At 42.8% G+C, this 23,682-nt stretch overlaps 1 protein-coding gene across 5 annotated transcripts in view; it reads right to left on the reverse strand.

Annotated features, from left to right (window-relative positions):
• Positions 1-23,682, reverse strand: part of LIG1 (DNA ligase 1) — a 62,278-nt gene that overhangs the window by 30,025 nt on the left and 8,571 nt on the right. For 4 of the 5 annotated variants that reach the window (XM_058280505.2, XM_058280507.2, XM_058280503.2 and 1 more), the window contains exons 3-9: positions 20,981-21,070; positions 16,666-16,801; positions 14,019-14,136; positions 12,964-13,059; positions 10,974-11,105; positions 10,135-10,254; positions 9,816-9,891 (exon numbers count right to left, since the gene is read on the reverse strand). In XM_058280505.2, the coding sequence (XP_058136488.1) occupies positions 9,816-9,891; positions 10,135-10,254; positions 10,974-11,105; positions 12,964-13,059; positions 14,019-14,136; positions 16,666-16,801; positions 20,981-21,070 (768 nt within the window). The remainder of the gene's footprint in view (positions 1-9,815; positions 9,892-10,134; positions 10,255-10,973; positions 11,106-12,963; positions 13,060-14,018; positions 14,137-16,665; positions 16,802-20,980; positions 21,071-23,682) is intronic. The other variant, XM_058280504.2, reaches the window with a different exon arrangement.

Raw genomic sequence — 23,682 nt, forward strand, 5'->3', positions numbered from 1 at the left:
AACTCTTTTTTAACATATTTTCAAATAATTCTAGATTCACAGTTAAACGCAAAGGAAAGCGGAGGGAGGCCTGGTGCCCTTCACCCAGCCTCCCACAAAGCGAGCATCTTGTATAATAAGTACAACAGCAAAACCGGGAACTGGCACTGGCACCTGCCACAGAGCTTATTCAGCTCCACGCATCCCCTTGCGTGTGCATGTCCGTGAGGTTTTACCACACATGCGGCTTCATCCACCAAGATACTTCACTGCACATCACCACAGGACTCCTTCGTGCCAACCCTCATCTCTAACCACTAGCAACTCCATATCTGTTCTGTCTCTACGTATTTTGTGAAATGTTATGTGACTAGAATCATACAGTAAGCATCCTTTTGTCACGAGCACCATTTCCTTGAGGTCCATCCAGGTTGTTGTACCAAGTTTGATCCTTCTTACTGCTATTTTGTATTGTAGCCATTTTGATAGGTGTGGACTGTGGAATGATATTGCAGTATGGTATTTATTTGCATTTCTCTAATGGCTAATGATGACATACACCTTCTTGTGCTTATTTCCCATCTGTGTATCGTTTTCAGGGAGATGTCTGTACATCTCTTTTGCCCGTTTCCTATCTGAGTTGTTTTTCAGGGTTATGTATTCTAGATACAAGTCCTTTGTCAGATACAATTTGCAAATATTTTCTACCAGTCTATAATTTGTATTTTCAAGCTCTTTCTTTTTTGGAGGTACTGGGGCCAGGAATTGAACCCAGGACCTCAAATCTGGGAAGCTGGCACTCAACCACTATGCCACATCAGCTCCTGGGAGTTGGTTTTTTCATTTGTTTGCTTGTTTTTGTTTTCAGAAGGCACTGGGAACTGAACCCAGGATCTCCCATGTGGGAAGCAGGTGCCCAACTGCATGAGCCACATCTGCTCCCAATTTTCAAACTCTTAACAAGGTCTTTCACAAAGTCTTTAATCTTGATGAGATCCAATTTATTAATTTTTCCTTTTACAGATCACACTTTGGATTTCAAGTCTAGGAACTCTTTACCTAGTCCTAGGTCCTGAATATTTTCATATGCTTTTTCCTAAATGCTTTAGAGTTTTACCTTTAAGTCCATGACTCATTTTGAGTTACTTTTTTATAAAGTGTGAGGTTAATTTCTTGGTCTACGGGTGTCCAATTTCTCCAGCATTATTTATTGAAAAGGTTATCCCTTCTCCACTGATCTGATTTTGTTCATTTGTCAAAAAACATAATTGGGCATATTTACACGATCTGCTTCTGGGTTCTCAATTCTGTCCCCTGATCAGGATATCTATTCTTCCAGAGTTCCGATCTCTCCTGAAAGCCTCAGACTTTACACTAGGGAGAAGGGATTCCCTCCACTTTCTTTTTTAAAAGATTTTATTTATTTCTCTCCCCTTTGCCCCCACCTTCCCCTCCACCCCAGTTGTCTGCTCTCTGTGTCTATTTGCAGCGTCGTCTTCTTTGTCCGCTTCTGTTGTCAGCGGCACGGGAACCTGTGTTTCTTTTTGTTGCGTCATCTTGTTGTGTCAGCTCTCTGCGTGGGCGGCACCATTCTTAGGCAGGCTGCACTTTCTGTCACGCTGGGCGACTCTCCTTAGGGGACGCACCCTTTGCGCGCTGGGCTCCCCTGCGTGGGGGACACCCCTGCGTGGCAGGGCACTCCTTGTGCGCATCAGCACTGTGCACGGGCCAGCTCCACACGGGTCATGGAGGCCTGGGGTTTGAACTGCGGACCTCCCATGTGGTAGGTGGATGCCCTAACCACTGGACCAAGTCCGCTTCCCACTCCACTTTCTTTTTCACAAAATTGTTTTGTCTTTCTAAGGTCTTTCCCCTTCCATATAAGTTTTATAATAAGCTGGTCTATGTCTACCAAAAACTTGATTTGAGATTTTTAAGGAATTACATATCTATAGAATTATTTAAGGAGAATTAACTGCTTTACCATATTGTCTTCCAAACCAAGAACACGATGTCTCTCCAGGCATTTGGGTATCCTTGCATTTCTTTAATCAGTATTTTGTAATTTTAATCATACAGACCCTATACATGTTTTGTTAGAGTTGTCCCTAAGTATTTTCTTCTGATTGGAGCTACTGTGAAATGGTATTGCATTTTTTCATTTGTTCTTTCTAAGTCAATAGGTAAAAATACAACTGGTTTCTGCATCTTGATCTTGTATCCTGAGAACTTACTGAATTCACTCATTTGTTTTAGGAGCTTATTTCTAGATCTCTTGAGATTTTCTACGTAGACAATCATGTCATCTACAAATAGGGAGTTTTACTTCTACCTTATCAATCTATATGTTTCGGGGATTTGTTTTGTTTTGCCTTTCTGCAGTAGCGAGGACTTCCAGTACAATCAGTACAACACTAAATGAGCTGTGAGAGTGGCCCTCCTTGCCTTGTTCCCCATCTTAGAGGGAAAGCATTCTTCTTTCACCAGTAAGTATGAGTTAAATACAGGTCTTCTGCTCTTTATATGGGTGAGGAAGTTCCCTTTATGCCTAGTGCACTGAAAGTTACCATGAATGAGTGTTGAAGGTCACTGAATGTTTCTTCTATACCAACTGATATAATCATGATTTTTCTTCTTTAGCCTGTCAATAGGATCAATTACATTAATTGATCTGATTCATCCCTGAAATAAATTCCCCTTGGTCTTGGTGTAATATTCTTTTCATATATTGTTGGGTTCTATTTGCTAAAATTTGTTAAAGTTTTTCCATCTAAGTTACTAAGAGATACCTGATTTGCAGTTTTCTTTTGTGTGTGTGTGTTTTTCTCATTTTGGAATCAAAGTAGTAGTGGTGTTATGAAATGAATTGGGAAGTTGTATTAGTCAACCAAAAGGGTGCTGATGCAAAATACCAGAAATCTGCTGGATTTTATAAAGGGTATTTATTTGGGGTAGGAGCTTACAGATACCAGGCCATAAAGCATAAGTTACTTCCTTCACCAAAGTCTATTTTCACACGTTGTAGCAAGATGGCTGCCGATGGCTGCGAGGGTTCATGGGCTCAGGTTCTCTGTTTTCTCCACAATGTCAGGCGAATGGCTCTGTCTCTCTCCCCAGGGTTTCTGCTTTGTCTAAGGAGCCATCTCTATTCCTCTGTTCCTCTCCTGGCTCAAATCCTCTCTTCCTGGGGCTTGCTTGTCTTTCCTCTGTGTACTTACTTCCCAGGGCTCCAGTTCAAGACTCCAGCATCAAACTCCAAATCAAAACTCCAACATCAAATCTCAACATGAAAAAGCTCCAACTCTGTCCTTTGCCATGCCTTTTGAGTCCCTACCCACCAACGGGTAGGGACTCCATGCCCTACTGATGTGGCCCAATCAAAGCCTTTATCATAATTTAATCATGCCCAGGTACAGGCCAGTTTACAAACATAATCCAATATCTATTTTTGGAACTCATATCTGTATCAAACTGCTACAGAAGTGTTCTCTTCTGGAAGAGACTGTAAATTTGGTGCTAATTCTTTGAATATTTGTTAAAAAGAAATCATGAGGATCTAGAGATTCCTTTGGGGGAAGCTGTTTACTTACAAATTCGATGTGATTAATAATTATAGGACTAATCAGTTCTCTATTCCATCTTGCTTGAGTTTTGGAAGTTTGTGGTTTTTAAGGAATTGACCCATTTCTCCTAAGTTGTTGACTTACAAACTAAAGTTGCTTGTAGTAGTCCCTTATTATCTTTTTAATGCTATCCTCATTTCATTTCTGATATTGGTGATTTGTGTCTTCTATCTTTTTATCTTTGCCAACTTTGTTCGGTTTATCAATTGATTTTTTAAAGAAGATTCAGATTTTTATTTCTCACTACTGCTTTCTGCTACAATCTTGCTAATTTATGTTCTTTATTATTTCCTTCTACTTGCCTTGGTTTTATTTTGCTCTTAATTTTATAGTTTAAGTAGAAACTTATTAATATAAGATCTTCCCTTTTTCTTTTTTTCAAAGATTTATTTTTATTTATTTCTCTCCCCTTCCTCCACCCCAGTTGTCTGTTCTCTGTGTCCATTTGCTGTATGTTCTTCTGTGCCCGCTTCTATTCTTGTCAGCAGCACTGGGAATCTGTGTCTCTTTTTGTTGCATCATTTTGCTGCATCAGCTCTCCGTGTGTGTGGTGCCACTCCTGGGCAGGCTGGACTTCCTTTCGCGCTGGGAGGCTCTCCTTACGGGTGCAATCCTTGTGCGTGGGGCTCCCCTACGTGGGGGACACCCCTGCGTGGCACAGCACTCCTTGCATACCATCAGCACTGAGCGTGGGCCAGCTCCGTATGGGTCAAGGAGGCCCTGGGTTTGAACCATGGACATCCCATGTGGTAGGCAGACGCTCTATCCATTGAGCCAAGTCTGCTTCCCCCTCTTTTCTAATGTAAACATTAAGTGCTATAAATTTTCCTCAGCACTGCTTTAGCTATATTCCATAAATTTTGATGTGTTGTGTTTTCATTCTCATTCAGTGTTGTTTTGTTTTCATTTCCTCTGAGGTTTCCACTTTGACTTATGGGTTATTTAGAAGAGCATTGTTTAATTTCCAAGTATTTGAAGATTTTTCTGTGCTCTGTTACTGATTTCTAGGCTGACCCATAGTAGTTAGAGAATGTAATTGCATGGTTTCAATTCTTTTAAATTTGCGAAGGTCTTGTTTCATGGTCCATCTTGGCCCATGTTCCATGTGCACTTGACAAGAATGTGCATTTTGCTGTCTGTGGGTAGAGCTTTCTATAGATGTCAACCAGATCCTACTGGTTGATGGTGTTGCTGATTTCCTCTGCATTAGCAGTTCTACCAGCTGCGGAGAGGGGAATGTTGAAGTTTCCTACTATAACTGGGGATTTGTTTACTCCTTTTCGCTCTATCAGATTTTGCTTCATGTATATGAAGCCCTGTTATTTAGTGCATAAACATCTAAGATTGCTATATATCTTTGGTGGACTGATCCTTTATGTCTATTATGTTCCTAGTAATTTTCTTTGCTGTAAAGTGTACTATATCTATTATTATAATCACTCTGCTGGCTTTTAAAAAAATTAATGTTTGACTGGTAATATTTATTTCCTACCTTTCACCATCAATCTATATTGTTGGAAGTCAGTTGTCGATAGACAGAAAATAGTTGGAACATAATTTTTTATCTACTCTGCCAATCTCTACCTTTGAAATGGTTACATTTAAAGCAATTGTGCATATGTTAGAGCAAAAGTCTGTTATTTTTTGTTTGTTCCCTCTCTTGCCTTCCTGTGATATATATGAACACTTTATAGCTCCATTTTGACTTAGGTTTTTGAGTATATCACTTAGTATATTGTTCTTAGGGACTGCTCTAGGTATTACCATATACATTCATAACTTATCATGGGCTATTAGTGTCAACGTTTTACTACTTCAAGTGTAAAGCTTTACTTTCATTTAGGTCCCTTCACCCTCTCAACTTTTAAAATAGAAGTGCCTTAAGAATTTCCTCTACATACTACATAAAGCACATCAGACGGTATTATAACTTTTGCTTCAACCACAAAATATGATTAAAGAAACTCATAAAATGAAGGACAATTAAGTTTACTTCTATTTTCACCCATTTCATTTTCTTTCCATTCTGAAGGTCCCAGTCTTCCTCCATTACCATTTCTTTAGATGGCTTCCTTTAGCCATTCTTTAAGGATAGGTCTGTTAGCAAGAAATCATCTTAGTTTTCCCTCATCTGGAAATATCTATTTCCTCTTCACTCCTGAAGGATAGTTTCTTGAATAAAGGATCCACGGTTTTCTTTTAGCACTCAAGAAATAAGGTACCATTTTCTTCTGGCCTCCATGGTTTCAAATGAGAAATCTGCTGTCATTCAAATTGGTGTTCCTTTATAGGTAATGCATCATTTCTTTCAGGCTGCTCCCAAGAGTTTTTTTGTCTTTAGTTATTAGAAGTTTAATTATGTGTCTTAGTGTGGATTTCTTTGGGTTTATCTCATTTGGGGCCCACTCAGCTTCTAGAATATGCAGGTATGTATCTTCCATCAAATTTGGGAGGTTTTCAGGCATTATTTCTTTTAATACTTCTTCAATTCCACATCTCTTCACTCTCCTTCCAGGACTCTGATAACACAAATGTTCTATCTTTTCTTATCACTCCACAGATCCCTATGGCTTTGTTCATTTGTTTTCTATTATTCAGAATGAGAAAATTCTATTGATCTGTCTTCAAGGTGATTCATTTTTTTAAAAAACTATTTATTTTTATTTATTCCCCACCCCCCAATCCCCGTGTTGTCTGCTCTCTGTGTCCATTTTGCTGTGTGTTCTTCTGTGTCTGCTTATATTCTCATTAGGTGGCTCCAGCAATTGATCCTGGGACCTTCTGGGAGAGAGGTGATTACTCTTTTGTGCCACCTCAACTCCCTGTTCTGCTACGTCTTCTTATATTCTCTCCTCTGTGTCTCGTGTTGCATCATCTTGCTGCATCAGCTCTCCGCGCTGGCGGGCACTCCTGTGTGGGGACGTTCTCCCCACTGGGCAGCATTCCTATGCAGGGTGGCACTCCTGCATTATTTTCCAAGGTATGGGCAGAGGGAACCGGAAACTGGATTTTTCTCACACCACATAAGAGCAACAGTTTAAAAAGCCACACATCCTTGGCTCTCCAAAAAAAGGTCCCAAATTAGGCAAGTTTTTAATTCCGCCAAGTCTTAAAGCTCTTAGCTCTCCACATAAATGTCTCTACTTTTATTCATTGATTCCATAATATTTCCTGAATTCCTTACCTATGCATGACTTCATGCTAGGCTTTGTTCAGGAAAAAAAAGGCTAAAGGAGATACCACTCACTTATGGTTACCTTATTTCCTTCCTTATGCTTTTCCTGCAATTTCCTATATTTTCAAAGTTGGCATGTCCCAGAGCTCACACTCCGAGCCTCTTCTTTACTTACCCTCACTCCTCTGGTCCCAACTTTAATTCCATCATATGTTGATGACTCCCAAATTTATAATTCTAGTCTCAAACACATCCAATTGCATTATTTATAGCTTCGCTTGGATGTCCATGTTTGGCTTAACAAAGCCAAAACTTTAGCTCCAAACCTGATCCTCACCCCATAGTTCCTATTTCAATCAATGACAACTCGATCCTCCTCCGAAGTGCTCAGATTTAACCCCCCAGAGGCATTTTTGGCTCCTCTACTTCTCTCGAATCCTTTGCAAATCTTGTCTGCTAAGACAGGATCACTATCCAGCTCTTCTCCCACCTCTTTCTCTTAATTAGATTACTACAATCAACTCCTCTCTGCTCCCACCCTTAATCCTCTTCACTCTATTCCCACCACTGCAGCCAGAAGGATCCTATTAAAGCTTAAGTTGGATACCACTGATGACTCAAATCCATCTCAAGTCAGATTAAAAACCAAAGTCCTAACAATGGCTCACAAGATCCTACCATAAACTGGCCCTGTCACCTCTCTGACCTCCAGCCACACAGGCTCTCAGATATGTTCCCACTCCCACCTCTGGGCCTTTGCATTTGCTAATTGCTCAGCCTGGAACTTTCTTCCCCCCATGGCTCACTTCATATCTCAAATTCCCCCTTTCCAGTGAGGACTTCCCTAACCTCCCTAACTGAAACCTGCAACCTCTCCCCCATCCCAATATTCCCAGTTCCCCTTCTCTGCTCTATTCTCTTCTGCAGCACTTATCACCATGTGACATATGACATTTTTCTTATTTACAGTGTTTATACCCTGCCTCTTCCTATTAGAATACAAGTTCCACAAAACAGGGTTTTGTCTGTTTTGTTCTCTGCTGGATCTCTAGCACCTAAAACCACTTGCCTGACAGATAATCAGTGTTCAATAAATATTTGTTGAGTGAATAAATGAATCTATGGTTGGCTAACAAGGAAAAAAAAAAATCCACAAGTATTCAATTGGGCCAGGCCCAGTGATGGAAGCCAAAGACCAAGCAAGAAGAATCAGAACCAGCCCTGACCCTGTGGGAAGGAACATGCGGTCTTATGAGGGAGACACTTGACTATGTGATAGGACATAAAAGAAAGTCTGCCTCAAGTGCTGGGGGACACATATCAGCTCTGATGGAAAAAGAGGCACCAGGCTTCCCTGAGCAGGTCACTGTGAGCAGAAGCCAGAGAGGAAATTATGTTGGGTAGACCGGGCTGGGAGAATATTCTAGGCAAGGAGCTAGTGTATGTAGAAGCAGAGAAGAAAAGGCGTGCCTAGGAAATAAGAGACTGGTGACCCAGAAGGCAGTAAAGTGGACAGAGACAGCTAATAAAGGGCCCTGAGGCACCCAGCCTTTATCCTGGGCCTGTGAGCAGGGCACAGATGAGGCCTCATCTCCTTACTTTGTAGGGTGTTTAATTCTCTTATGCATCCATCCAATCCGGTATTCAACATACCTTCAACAAAACCTCTTGTGTACATAACAGATATCAAGGAAGTAGACCCAGACATCTTCTCTCAAAAAAGTACTTAACATAATTACAATGATGAAATTAACTATTTAACTCCAGCACCTACAATCTGATTTATTGGACTTACCACACTCAGCTAAGATGGAGTTGAAGAAGGACAACCACCACACCATGGAGCCTAGAGTGATTACAACTGAAAATGGGAGGATTGCATCCAGCATCCAGGTGGAATCTGACCCTCCTCTTGACATAGAGGTGCAATGAACACAACCAATCCAATGTCCACATAGAAGAGGTGGCATGGGAATGGGAAAAGTGGACATAGTGGACGAAGGGTATGGGGAAAGGCAGGAAGAGATGAGAGGTGGAGGCGTCTTTGGGACATGGAGCGGCCCTGGATGGTACTTCAGAGGCAATCACCGGACATTGTAAATCCTCACAGGGCCCACTGGATGGAATGGAGGAGAGTATGGGCTATGATGTGAACCTATGTATATGAGGTGCAGAGGTGCCCAAAGATGTACTTACAAAATCCAATGGATGTGTCATGATGATGGGAACGAGTGTTGTTGGGGGGGGGAGAGGGGGGGTGGGGGGATGGGGTTGAATGGGACCTCACATATATATTTTTAATGTAATATTATTACAAAGTCAATAAAAAATAAAAAAATTAAAAAAAAAAAAAAAGAAATTAACTATTTAACAACCTATTCAGTAGCCCACAACCCCAATACACTGGGACCAACATGAGGGCACGGCAGGGAGGAGCAGCTCTACATGGCTCATCCCCACAAGCAGTCCTGGGCTGGCACAAAGGAGGTGCTCAGTAAATTTCAATACAGGGTAGACATGCCTGTTGACTGTCACAGCATACCCTGGATCTAGTGAATTCAGTGGGACAGGAACAGAGGAATAAGAAATGAGGCCAGAGAGGTAGGTTGGGGTCCCATTTGAAAGAGCTTAGATTCTGTCCTAAGGGTAGGGGTGAGCTATTAGATGGGCAGGGTCAACTCTGGACATGAGAAAGACCCTCCTAGGGTCCATATGGGGGTCAGCCTGAGGATTAAAGACTGGAAGCTGGGGCTAAAGAGGCTAGGGAGATGGGGCAGCACACTGCATCCCTGGATGGTTTCTATAAGGCCTGCAAGCTCATAGAGTTTATGTTTTTAAAGGATTATTTTAAAGAGATGAAGAATACAAGACAGAGCCTGCATGTGGCCCAGAGTCTAAAACATTTACTAACTCACTCTTTCCAGGCAACGTTTGCCAAGCCCTGGAAGAGGCGGCCCCCGCTGGGACTTGAGCCAGTGGAAAAAAAAGGAAAGGGAACATGCCCAGAAGACATTTTTCACACCCGGGGACTGACTCACCCCTTGGTCTCCTCCTCTCCTGGAGCACCTGATCCCTCTTCTTTCACTTCTTTTTTAGTTGCTGGCTTTCGGGGAGCTGGGAATGAAGCCAGCAAATTATGGGTCCCTCCACCTTCTGAGAGTCCCCTACCTCCCCGCATTCTCCAACCAGCACTGCCCCAAAGCTCAGATGGGATGGAGGACAAACCAGGAGGGAGGAGCCCCAGACTTGCTCGCCAGCATGAAGGTCAGAAGGGATCTGCAGCATTGTCTGGAGGAAGATCCACCGCACCTCCTCCCCACACACCCTGGGGAGATGCGGTGGGGAAGAAGAACTCACAGAAGAAACTGCTGAGTGTCTTGGAAGGTCTGGGGGAAGGCTTAGCCTGGTCTGCCTCCTGTAGTTCCTTTTTCACGGTCACCTTAGGCTCTGAAACACTTTCGGTCAGGGTCTCTGCTTCTAAAGCAAGAAAGTTCATATGGTAATGCACACCATTTCAACCCCAAAACATTTTTTTAACCCCAAGGTCATTATGACACTGTAAACCAAAAATATGACAAATTCTGCCCTTTTCTTCTCCATAGTGTAAGGTTTGAGGTTCTGAGACCTGATTTCTTTTTTTTCCTCAGGGCTAACTAATGGAATTCCAGCATTTGGCCTAAATTGAAGACTTACGAATAGTGGCAAAAAGAAATCTCAGCACAATTAAAAGAATATGTTCCCACTTCTCCTGCAGTTGCAGAAAATCAAGTATGATTTTGCATCATAAAACTGTCCTTGCAAGTGTTGTTTCTAATACAGGAATCTGGTGGGACACCTGCACTGCAGGAGTTGTTGCTAAGATCTGTGAGACTAACTTTAACCCTGAAACTTGGAACATGGCTTGGCTGCCTAACTTAGTAATTTATTGCTCAATTAGTAACATCTAATTTGTACTTCTGATTTATAAGAATTATCAATACTTTGTTGAGTCAGAAAAGGATAACTTGCTCTGTCTTCTTTTCCCACAAGCATGGAGGAAAACTAATAAAAACAATATTATTACTAAAACTTATGATTCTTTTAGATTTCACATTTGAACAAGTTTGAGAATCTGTCTTGTTTACATTAACTCCGAAGACATGTTCCCCCAAAATCAGAGAGATGGGTCTAGGGGAGGAAGAAGATCAGAAACTCACTGGAGACCTTCAAGGATTTAGGGGGTGTCATGGGCTGGTCCCCCTCTTCTGCTTCCTTCTTTATAGCCACTTCTGCTTCCTTCCTTTTTGTCATTTCAGGCTCTGTGAGGCTTTCTGTTGGGGTCTCTGCTTCTGATGACAGAAAAGCCAGACAGTGAAACAAGTAATGTGACACTCAAGGGCATTCTGACTCAGGATATTCTGCCCCCATTTGTTCCTCATTGTACTAATCAAGTAAGTCTGTAAGGAGATGGGAGGTGTAAGTGCAGCTCCTGGCCAAGCCTGAGCAAGGCAGGGGCCTCTGAGGGAAACCACCCAATGTTCACATGTGCAGCTGAGAAATAAACACAAGGAGATCTTTTCTTATAAGCTATTATTTTAGAATTATATTCACCCCAAAACAGAATTTGAAAGGTTTCAAAATGCATTTAACTTAGTAACTTAAAAACAAAAAAAAGTTACTGAAAAATCATACCTTTAGGCTAATGAACTGTAAAATCTTAGGAAAAATTTGCCACAATAGAAGCAAGCTACATAGACATCCCTAAGAAATTGAGAATGGCTAGAAATGGAGGATTAATAGTAAAATTTTGACTGAAAATTGCCAACAGGAAATAAAATCTCGACCAAATTTGAATATGCCACAGGAAACCTCGGCCTGGTAAAAATAAGAAACTTCTAATAAAACAACAAAAACTGAAATGGCAGAGGCTGTAATTGCTATAATCTCCTACAAGCCCCAAACAATCAATGGAGCAAATCTTTATGGCTACAGCACCCACGTATGTGCCATCAGATGGGAACTCACAGGGAGGAATAGTTTGTTTACATTTTCAAGGGAAACCCTGCAACAAGTGCTGGACCCTATCTGATCTACTTAGCTTGAGATATTTCATAGTTTTCAACATTAAATCACATTCCTTTCAATGACGTATTATCTTTGCACAGCTGGATTTTCATCGGCTGCTGTGGTAAAAGGCAGGTACTGCACAAAAAAAATCAAAGTCGAACAGGAAATGAGGGTGGCAGTTTTCAATCTGATTCCCAAGTTCAAGAACTTGTGTGCAGCCAACAGGCACATACATCCCATCAGTTAATAACTGTAGTTATTTAAAAATGAAATTAAAATGTTATATTTTCTTCTAATTCATGTGTATTATTTATTTAAAAAAAAATTTTTTAAGCCCCCCCTTGTGGCTTTTTGCTTGATGTCTGCTCTCTGCGTCCATTCATTATGTGTTCTTCTGTGCCTGTATTTATTTATTTATCCCCCTCCCCACCTTGAGGCTTGCTTGCTCTCGGATCTCTGTGTCCATTCACTGCACGCTCTTCTGTGTTTTTGCTTGTCTCCCGTTTTGTTGCATCACTTTGCTGAGTTGGCTCTCCATTGCACTGGCAGGCCAGGAGGCACTCTGCAGCGTGCGGGTGAGCCTGCCTTCACAAGGAGGTCCCAGGATGTGAACCCGGGGCCTCCCATATGGTAGACGAGAGCCCAACTACTTGAGCCACAGCTGCTTCCCTCATGTGTATGATCTTTTAAAATGCTTAAGTGGTCAGAACATAAACAGTTATTTGGACATTACTTAAATAGAATTCTAAGTATTGGCCTGCAGGTGCCATGAAACAATTACTAAGACACTGAGGGTGCTACAAATCTATAAAGTTTGGGAACCTCTGCTTTACAGTAAAGTTTACAAGGAAAGAGAGATCATTTAGAGGAAAACATTTTCCATAAAATGAATAAATAAGTAAAAGATAAAAGAAGATAGAAGGTAAAACCTGTGTGTGAATTAATACCAAGTTAATATGGCCAAACAAATCTATTACAAAACACTTTCATGAGAAAAACTCCGGAGCTGGCGTGGAGAACTCTGACTGACATGGTTGGAGGCATGGGCTCCAAGATCCTGGACTCAGGCCCTGCTCATCCAGGCTCCACTCCACCCCCCCACCCCCACCCCCACACAAGTCTCTCCTCCCAGCCCCTCACCTTCTTCCTCTTTCTTCCTCTTGGCTTTTCTTTTCTTGTCCTCACTCTGCTCTCCCAGGATATCTTGGATTTTCCGTTTCGGGAGCTGCTTCCGAGCTGCATAGGAAAAGACTAATGCTGGCAGCTGACCACACTGGCCGGTCTGCCCTGGCCCAGTGAGCTCAGACCCACAACAGGGCCCGAGAAGATGCTGGGCTCCTTCCCCTTCTCCACCTGTCCAGGACACTGCCCCAGCTCAGGCTGTGTCCTTCAAGCTCTGCTGCTTCCTAGCTGTGTGACCTTGAACAGATTACTTAACCTCCCTGGTGCCTCACTCTCCGTAACTGCAGAATGGAAGTAACTGCTGTAATGATGATTTCATGTGCTCACATCACATCTGACTCTAGGAAATGCTCTCAGTGACCCATCCACCCTCAGACCTTACCACCTCAGTGTGTTCAGGACAGCTTTCCCAGGAATTGACAGGCTGGGAGAAGCCCTTCACCAATGACTGATGGGAGCTGGTGTATAAACACCCCACACCCCGGGTAGATAATTCTGAGGACACGTTGTCACCATTTCCCTGAGTTTTCCTCAGAACGGGACTCTAAGCGCTCTTACATTAGCTGACTATCAACATACCCTGCCTTCCCTTCCCAGAATCACTCCCAGTGTTCCCTGAACCTCCCAGAGAAACGTGCATGGTTTACAGTCTCCTTTGAGCTGCAGCCCCTTCTACCTCCACCAGCGCACACAGTAACAATTGCAATAACCAATATTCATTGTGCCCTTACTAACGGCTGGCATGGTTCCAAGCACTTAACGTGTATTAACACTTTCAATCCCCACATCTCTTGTAGATACTAAATGATCATCATTTCTTTCTCACAGATAAAGGAACCAAAAGCTCAGAGAAGGTAAATAGTTTGCCCAAAGTCACAGCTAGTGAATGGTGGAATCGTGCTCTTAAACACAGCACTAAGATCAGAGTTGCCATAAGAAAAACCGTCTGGTGTAGAAACCAAAATGTGGAGAAAGACGGACAATTGAATGGGCAGGAGGCCACGTGGCCTTACCTGTGCGACGCTTCGGGATCCCTGACAGAGAGGGAGATGTGTCGGAGGGAGAAGGGCTGCTCTCAGGAGAGGTGACAGGACTTGGAGGTGAGGCCTGTGAAGAGGCTGCGGCAGGCTTCTGGAAGAGAACAGAGAAGTAAGCAACTTTAGAGTGAGGGGAGGAAGGCAGGACTGTGTGGCTATCTCATTTCCCCAACAGTTGAGGGTACAGGAGGACTCTAAACCTCTCTCTGCCCCTACCCTCCTCTCTGTGCCCAGCCCAGCTCAGGCATTGTCCTCTTACCTGGGCCACTACTCCACCCTAAAGCACAGTTTCATGAGCCCAGATTCTCCCCTTTATGGACCCCAATAACAATTCCCTCTTTTCCTAACGTAACAGGATCTTTGATTTTTACTGGGTATATGCTGGCCCACCTAAAGACCTCATTTCCCAGCCTCCCTTGCAGCTAGGTGTCCTTGTGCACCTAATTTCTAGCCTATGAAATATAAGGGGAAATGATGCAAACTGTCCTTGGTTCAAATAGCATCCACTTAAAGGCAAATGGTTTGCCTTTCTCTTCCTGCTAGCTGAAGATGGACACAATAGGGGATCATTTGGGACCACTCAGACAATAGTATCACTTCAGGTGGCAGAGCAGCAGCATAGAAAAGGCCTAGGTCTCGACACTGTGAGACTGCCACACTAACCCTGGACTGTTCCTGCTTATTAAAGAGAGGAATAAATTCCTTTCTTGCCTAAGCCATTGTCATGTGTCTATTTCAACTTATTCGTCAATGCTCACTGACCCCTGTGCCAATTAAGTGATTGCCTTTCAGCTCTGAGCTCACCCATCTCCACTCTCCCTTGTGATGCCGGGACTGGAACTCTGTAAACTCCTTTCCTGCTCTAGCAGCTAGGTCTGGGTCAGGCAGGGTCAAGTCGGGGTGCTAGAGGGAACTGCTCAGCTGGAGGTACAAAAGCGGTTCCTGCAGCAGCTGCTGCAGGATCTAATTTATACTTTTTCCATCACTTGCAAAGTCTGCTACCTAGTGCCCTATCAGAGACACAGCAACACCAGGACTGCTGCTCAGTGCTGCTTCCTTGAAGGTCTGAGCTCCAGGCACATGGGGCACATCCTGCAAGATCAGAGTCCCCAGGTCTGAGTTTCAGCTCCACAGGGCTGGGGCAGCAGCTGTACCCTGCAGCTGCTGTCGGCATGATGCCTCAGGGTTCCCTCTTTCCTCCTTCAGTTATCTAGTTAACAACTGTATACCTGGCTGACAATTCTTCGTATTAAACTTCTGTGCAATCGCTGTTGTAGTTTCTGTCTCCTATCTGGACCGTGATGGATACAGCCCCAGTGAGACACTTCAAACACCCAAAGCAAGCTCTGTCTCTCTCCTGCTCAAAACCTGTCCATGGCTCCCTAGCAGCCTTGGGGTAAGGTCCAAGCTCCCAAAGATGCACAGAACCTGTGAATGTGTAAGGGTGCCTGGCAAAGGGAAATTAAGGTTTCTAAACAGCTGACCTCAAGATGGGGAGACAATCCTGGATTCTCCAGGAGGACCCAATGTAATCACAAGGGTCCTTAAAAGTACAAGAGTGGAGTCAGGTGAGCTGGGACTACAGAGGAAAGGCACAGAGATATGCAACCTCCATCGAACTCTGAAGATGGCCCGTGGGTGGCCTCTAGAAGATGGAAAAAGGAAAAGGGTTCTTCCCTAGAGCCTCCAGAAAGGGACTCAGCCCTGCCAACCCCTTCGTTTTAGCCCAGTGAGACCCACTATGGATTTCTGACCTCCAAAAGAATAAAATTATAAACTTAAGTTTGCAGTAATTTGTTACTGCAGCGAGTGGGAATTAATATAGGTGGTCAGGAAGGTTTCTCTGAGATGATGATGTTTGAGCAAAACCCTGAAGAAAATGAGGGATTGAGCCAAGTATGGATCTAGAGAAAGAGTTTAGGCAGGGGAAAAAAGCACAGGGCCCAGAGTTAAAAGGCCCCTGGCGTGTATGAGAAGCTTGGGCAGAGGGAGCGGTAGGACGAGGTTGGGCAGTGGGGAGAGGTTGCATGAGCAACCTTGTAGGTTTTCAGTACGAACTGGCTTTGGCCTGAGATGGGAACACTGGAGGACGGGAGCCGGGAGTGTTACAGGGTGTCACAGGATTTCCACTGATAGTCTGAGAAGTGCACACCTAGGAGATTATCCAAGGTGACTATCCTGACTTTTAGACAGGAGGAAGAAGTTATTCAAAGTACTGAGAGAAGATGAAAATTCCTCCAACCACAGGAAAGACTGGATATATTTTTAAGCCCTTATTTTGTATCAGGCATTATTCTAAGATCTGTACGTGAACTGACTTATTTCATCTTAAAAGGAACCCTGGGTGCTCCTGTCAGCTGCATGTTACAGGTGCGGCAACCAAGGCCTAACGAGGTCCAGGCGCCTGCCCCGGACTCCAGGGCAGAGGGAGCGTTAGGACCATGCTGACCAGCCCATCTGCTCCAGGGCCCACCCTCAACTACTCAAGTCCTCTGTCTCCTGTGAAATAGTACCAGAATTTTCTTGGGCAGCTGCTGCACTCAGTTCCAAATGCTGATGGGATTCATAGTCTCGTCTACATCCTCAGTAGGAATGAGCAGGCTGACGGGGGGTGGGGACCTACCTGGCCTTTAGGGGGCGTGAGGGCTTCGTCCTCCTCCTCCCCTTCACTGCCCAGGACCCGGGCCGCCTTCCTTCCCGGCCTCTTCACTGGGGACTCGCTCTCAGGCAACACTCCATTCCGCTCCTTCAGTGCCACTCTGGAAGAGGGATTTTAGGGTATTAGAGCAGGCAGAGGAAAGGTGGGAAATGACCCAAAGGCTCCAGCTCTTTTACTACGGTTCATTCCCTTCAAGTATTCAGTAAACATTTTCTAGGGGTCTCCTTGGCATATCCTCTTGCTCAATCATCCATCTAATCATTCATTCATTCACTGATCACACATACACATTTTTCAGAAGCCTCCCGTGTGCCCGCCCTGTGACGGGCGATGCTGAGCAAACGCAGTCCCTATCTAAGGCAGAGACTGGCCAACAACATCCATGTGGACCTTCTTTCTTTGAAAGGTACATGGCCGCCCAGCTAGGGACTACACTTCCCAGACGCCCCTGCAGCTAGGCACAGCCATGTGCTGAGTCCTGGCCAAAAGGATCTAGTGATGTGAAAGACGCATGCCACTTGCCCCAGCTGCTCACCCTCCACACTGTCTCACCCCTGGAACTCAGACTTGATGACCTGCTTTGACAATGCAGATGGAGGCTGCCCCCTAGGAAATGGAGTCAGGAGAGAGGGAACCTGCATTCCAGGATAACCTAATAGTACACAGCTACTTGCCTGCCCTAAACTGCCTAAAAAGCTCAGTGTTTTGCAAGTGAGAAGAAGGCAACTTTTATCTTGACTAAGTCTCTGTGACTCTGATTACTGGTAAAGCAGCCCAATTACTCCTCTGACACTGCTTCTGAGAAGCTCCCATTCTGGTGGGGGAGACGAGCACACCATCACAATACACCGCAGGATGTGGTGAGGGAGGTCACTGAGGGGGCACAGCTGACCCCAACAGGTTTCTGCACTCACAGAGCTCACAGCCTGGACAAAGAGACCAACATGCACAGAGAAAAAGCTTCCTACTTAGGTTAACAATGGCACATTCATTTTATGAAACACTATTAAAAAAAATGAAATGTGTTTATATGAAGCATCATGGCAAAGGGTCTCAGACTTTAGTGGAAAAAAAAAATAAAAGCAGGTGGTCAACTCTATGAGAGAGTTGGACTGTCAACTTTGTTCACTGCTAACCCCACAGGGTCAAGAGCACTGCCTGGCACACAGAAGATCCTCAATAAACATCTGCTAAGTAAATGAATACGTATAGTATGATTCCATAAAGTAAAAAAATATATCAATGCTTGTTAATATATGCACAGCTTACACATATAAAAGTCCCGCTTCTGTGATTTAGTAATAAATAAATGGTGTGTAATGAGCATCTATTTTATGTCCAGCACTGTGCCAGTTGTCAGTTACATAAAAGTGACCAAAAAGAGTCCCTGCAAGCCAACATATAAGGGAAATACTTAATTCACTTAACAAATATTTACTGATCTCATACTATGTTTCTTTTTTCATTAATTTTTTTAAATAAAGATTTTTTTATTTATTTCTCTCCCTCCCCCCCCAACTGCTGTGTCCATTCACTGTGTGTTCTTCTGTGTCCACCAGCATTCTTGTCAGCAGCGCTGGGAATCTGTGTCTCTTTTTGTTGTGTCATCTTGCTGCATCAGCTCTCCGTATGTGGTGCCAATTCTGGGCAGGCTGCACTTTTTTCGTGCGGGGCGGCTCTCCTAACAGGGCGCACTTCTTGCGTGTGGGGCTCCCCTAGGCGGAGGACACCCCTGCATGGCATGGCACCCCTTGTGCGCATCAGCACTGCGCATGGGTCAGCTCACCACATGGGTCAGGAGGCCCTGGGTTTGAACCCTGGACCTCCCATGTGGTAGGTAGACACCATCAGTTGAGCCAAATCTATTTCCCACTATGTTTCAAAAACTGTGTTAGGTGCTCATATTCTTATATGCATTTTTAAAAAGGTATGGAAAGAGATACATCAAACTGGCAAAAGTAGTTAACTCTGGGAAGGGAGGACTTCATATTCTTTCCTACTTCTCTGAGATGAATTACTAAATTACCATGTATAATTCCACATACGTTATCTTTCTAGTAAAACAATGTGTGCAGGTGCTCAAGGAGACACACACATAATATTTACTGTAGAAAAGGCTGCTATAGCCACAAAATGGAAACAACTAAATATCTACCAACATAGCCATAAAATGGAATACAAAGCAGCAGGTAAAAGGAATAACGAGAACTCACACCAGAAAAACCCTATGAACGTCAGCCATGTAGGAATACCTTCAGTACATGTTCCGACCTTCAATAACATGAGAACTCATGCTGTGTAGGATCTGATTATGGAGACTTCAGCCATAGCTGTAGCCTTCAGACCCACTAGAGGACTCTCTCACAGAGACACTGTGTGTGCAGTCAAGCTGGAAGAGTCTTTAGTCATCCTGACTATTTACGTCAACTTAAGCGAATTCATAATGAAGAGAATCCATATGAATGGTGTGGACATAGGAGCCTTTAGTAGAAGGTCTGACTATATACAACATGTAAAAACTCACAACATAAGTGTAATGAAAATGGAAGCATCTTTATCCACTGCTCCAACTGATAAACAAACGAGAGAAGTCACATGTGAGAGAAATTCCATGTCAGTAGTTAATGTAGAAATGTCTTCAGTTATAATCTATCCTTTAAACAAAATGTGTGAACTCCACAGAACAGAAATCCTAGGTCTAAATCATGGTTCATTGTCAAATAGCTAAGTACCAGCACTGGTGTGCACAAGAAAACTTAGTGTAAGAACAACCGCTAAAACAAGGAAGAAGAAAAGGCTTCACTGGGAGTACAAAGCCTCTGGAAGGAGTAAGAGATAATTCATGCTGGAGAAGTTATTCAATGAAAAATCATAAGAAATCATTTATTCACACAGCAACACCTGTAGGACACGTGAGTATTCATACTGCACAAAGTATGTTCAGTGCCTTGAAAGAAGGAAATCTTCAGGAATAAGGCGTTCCTGAGTCACCATTAATATTCTTACATTGAGGAAAAAACAATCCTAAAGTCAAAGTGGAACTGGCTTATGCTGCATTTCACATCAGTAAACTCAAAAATCTTAATAAAACCCTTATAATTCTTTGCACACAATTCAGCAGAGAATTCAGAATTTTCAAAAAGGCTATTGAAAATATGTAGGATAATGATTTAGGATTGAAATTGACCAATAAGTGAAATGGAAATATTGAATGCAGGATTCTGCAAGAAGAAACAAGAAATGGGATTAAACTCAATAGATTAGTACTTGCATATATGTAAGCAGTAAAAGTTGTTACTGAAAACTCTAATATTGTATATTGGTCAAGTCCTAGTTTTTCTTTATGCCATCCTAAATGCACAGATGTGGCTCAATCAGAAAATAACTGTGTAAACTGCAAATAGTAAACTAAAGCATTTAATGACAAAATTTGTGACTTAAGCATTATCTTAGTGTTAAAATGTATATGTATATGGCAAGAATGAAAGCAAATGTGGATAAACATACTTTGTAAGCAGGGGAATAAAAAAGATAGTCCTCTGTTCATAGATTTTAAAAAGTCTCTTATGTCATATTGTTTTTCAAAAAAAAAAAGCAATTTCAGGAACAATATACACAGTACGATCTAACATAATTTTTTAAAATTACAAAGTACCACAGAAAATAAACTACGCACATAGAGAGTAATGTATATAAACAGCAAAAGAAATGCATCTGAAAATCAAACATGTTGAAAAATTACTTTGTTCTTATAACTGAGCACCTTTTATAAACCAGTCACTGTTCTGTGAGTTGTACATGTATTAACCGAATGACTCCACACAGAAGAGTCTCATGTAAGTTGTCATACCCTTTAACAGACAAGGAAACTGGAGCACAGGGAAGTGAACTTACCTGTCCAGAGTCCCACAGTAAGGCTACCAACTCTGGTTCAAGGGCGATCACATGACCCAAGCAAAGCCCAGCCGGGTCTCCCTGAGAACATGCAGCATGGACGCGAACAGAGAGAACACTGCTCCCTCTGTAATACTTACGTGGGGCAGCATGAAGATGCAGCCCAGGGACTCTCTGCCTCATGCAGCAGGCCTGCTCTAGAATGAGGTCTAGACAAGTGAAGCAGGACCCCAAAGTCAACTCTGAGGCCCTGGATCCAGTTAACTGAGCCAAAAAGTCCCCTTCAGGGCCAGAGACAGTTTGAGTTTGGTTTATAATACTCGAAGCCAAGACAGTCCCGACCAACAAAGTAATGGGATGATCTCATCCTGGTCCTGATACTTACTTTGGAGGGGGCTCTGTCTCTTTCCTACTGTTAGATGTTTCCTTCTCTGGCTTCTTGGCTTTGCCCTCTTTCATGGGCTGGAAAAATGACCTGGAGAAGCACGGGAGGGGGAAGAAACAAATGATAACTGTACCAATAATTCCTCACGTCCATGGTGCACTCTATAGTTTCTGATATCCTTTCCCATCCCAACACAAAACAGGATTTCATATAACCCTCTAACTGATAAGGAAACTGAGGCTCAGGCAGAGAAAAGGGATCACACAGTGCTGATTTTTTTCACCCCAATTCACCTGCAGGAAACACTTTAATATTCTTCAATGAATATTGATTAGGCATCCACAGTGCGCCAGGCCCTGTCCTGGGCCATAGGGAATCGGCAAACCAGACAAAAGTACCTGCCCGTGGGGAGTTGGCTTTCTAATTGAGAAGGCAAATATTAAGTGAATTGCTAAATATCAAATGCCAGGAGGTGTTAAGTGCTCAGAAAACAGTAACTAAAGTAAGGTACCCCCTTCCCCTTGAGAGTGTGCTTCTAAGGAACAAAGCCTGGAAAGGGCACAGCTGGAACTCGACCTTGGAGAAGCACTTGAGACATCATGTACCTATGACATGAGGCCATGAGAAGGACCCTTCACCTCTGGTTTTCTTTCCAAAAACCCACAACTCTAGTCTAATCATGAGAAAAGCTTCTGATAAGCAGCCTGGAGGACATTCTACAGGATCAACTCTTCAAGATTGTTGACATCATGAGAAAGAAAGGACGTCTGGGAAATTGTCACAGACCAGATAAGGCAGGCGAGATCTGACAACTAAGTGCAATGCAGAACACTGAAATGAATCCTGGATCCGAAAAGAACATGAATAGGAAAACTGGTGAAATCCAAATGAAGTGTAGAGTTTAACTAATAGCAAGGTACCAATGTTGGGTCCATAGCTGTGGCAGACGGATCACAATAATATAATCAAGATATTAATGATGGGGACACCAGGGGAAGGGTATTCAGGAAGTCTCTGTACCATCTTCACAACTTTTCCATACATCGAAAATCATATGTCCAAAAAAACACTTTATCTTTAAAAAAAAAAAAAAAAGTAAAACATAATGATAAAAGGGGACAGAAAGCAATCAAAAGAGTTATCAACTCAGGATTTCTTAAAACTTGAGAAAAGTGCACCCCTGATTTAAGGTGCTGACTGCCAGGTTACTGCTACCACAGTAAAGCACACATGCTAACTAATATTCCAGAGGGTCCCTACCCCATGATCCCAAGTCGTTTCCATCTCCCTCAGCAGACTGCCTCTGGCTGGTGGGGTGGGTCCTGGGTAGGGTCTTGCTCCATCTGATGTCCAGGTCTGAGTCTGTCTAGCATCTGCTCCCTCCTTCTGGCAGGAGCCACTCCATTTGCCCCACCCCCCACCCATATTTTCATGGTCCTTTTTTTTTTTTTTAGCTTCTTACTCTGAAATACATTCAAACTTACAGGACAGTTTACAAAAAACTAATACAAACCTCACACAGAGAACTCCAACATCTCTAAACCCCATTCCCCAGGCCCAGATCCACCAATTTTAAGTTTTTGCCACATTTGCCATATGATTTTCTTAATACTTGAGAGTATGTTTTATACATCATGTACCTTCAACACTTAACATTGCCATGTAATTTCTTCAGAACAAGGACATTCACTTATATGACCACCTTGAGTGCAGTTATCAAGTTCAAGCAATTTAACACTGATCTAAAGCATATAAGCTATATTTCAATTTTTTCATGTCCCAATAATGTCCCTTTAAGCCTTTCCCCTCCCTTGCTAGATCCCATCCAGGCCATTTATTGCATTTAATTGTCATTCTATCCTTTGTTGTTGTTTTTTTTTTTTTTGAATATATATACAATATAAACTTTCCATCTCAACCACTCCCAATCATACCATTCAATAGGATTAATCATATTCATTCTGTTGTGGTGCCCTCACCACCTTCCATTACTAAACTTTCCCATCTCCCCATACAGAAACCCTATACCCATTATGCATTAGCTCCCCATTTCCCCTGTCCTTCCATCCCTGGCAACCTGTGCTATTCTTTCTATCTCTATGAGTTTGCGTATTCTCTAATATGTTCTTTGTAGTTACCATGGGACTTGAGTAACATCCTAAATCTATAAAAATCTTGTCTGCTTTGATACCAGTTTAACTTCAATAGACACAAACTATTTTCTAGTCCCCTCCATGCCCCACCTTTATGTAGTTCTTGTCACAAATTATATGTTTATATACTATGAATCCGAAACCACTGATTTATCATTACATCTTATGCATTTGCCTTTTAAATCCTGTAGGAAGTAAAAAGCAGAGCTACAAATAAAAAAATACAGTTGTACTGGCTTTTATATTTACCCATGTCATTACCCTCACTGAAGATCTTTATTTCTTCATGTGACTTCAAACCATTGGATATTGTCTCCTTTCCTTTCAACCTACAGATTTCCCTTTAGCCCCTCTTGTAGGGCTGGTCTAGTGGTGATGAACTCCCTCGGCTTTTGTTTCTCTCTCTCATTTTTGAAAGACTTTTGCCAGATATAGAATTCTTCTGACAATTTTTTTGCTTTTAGCATTTTAAAATGTCATCCCATTGCCTTCTTGCCTCCATGGTTTCCAATGAGGAATCGACACAATCTTACTGAGGCTCCCTTGTAC

The sequence above is a fragment of the Dasypus novemcinctus genome, chromosome 18 (genome assembly GCF_030445035.2).
Source record: "Dasypus novemcinctus isolate mDasNov1 chromosome 18, mDasNov1.1.hap2, whole genome shotgun sequence".
NCBI lineage: Eukaryota > Metazoa > Chordata > Mammalia > Cingulata > Dasypodidae > Dasypus > Dasypus novemcinctus.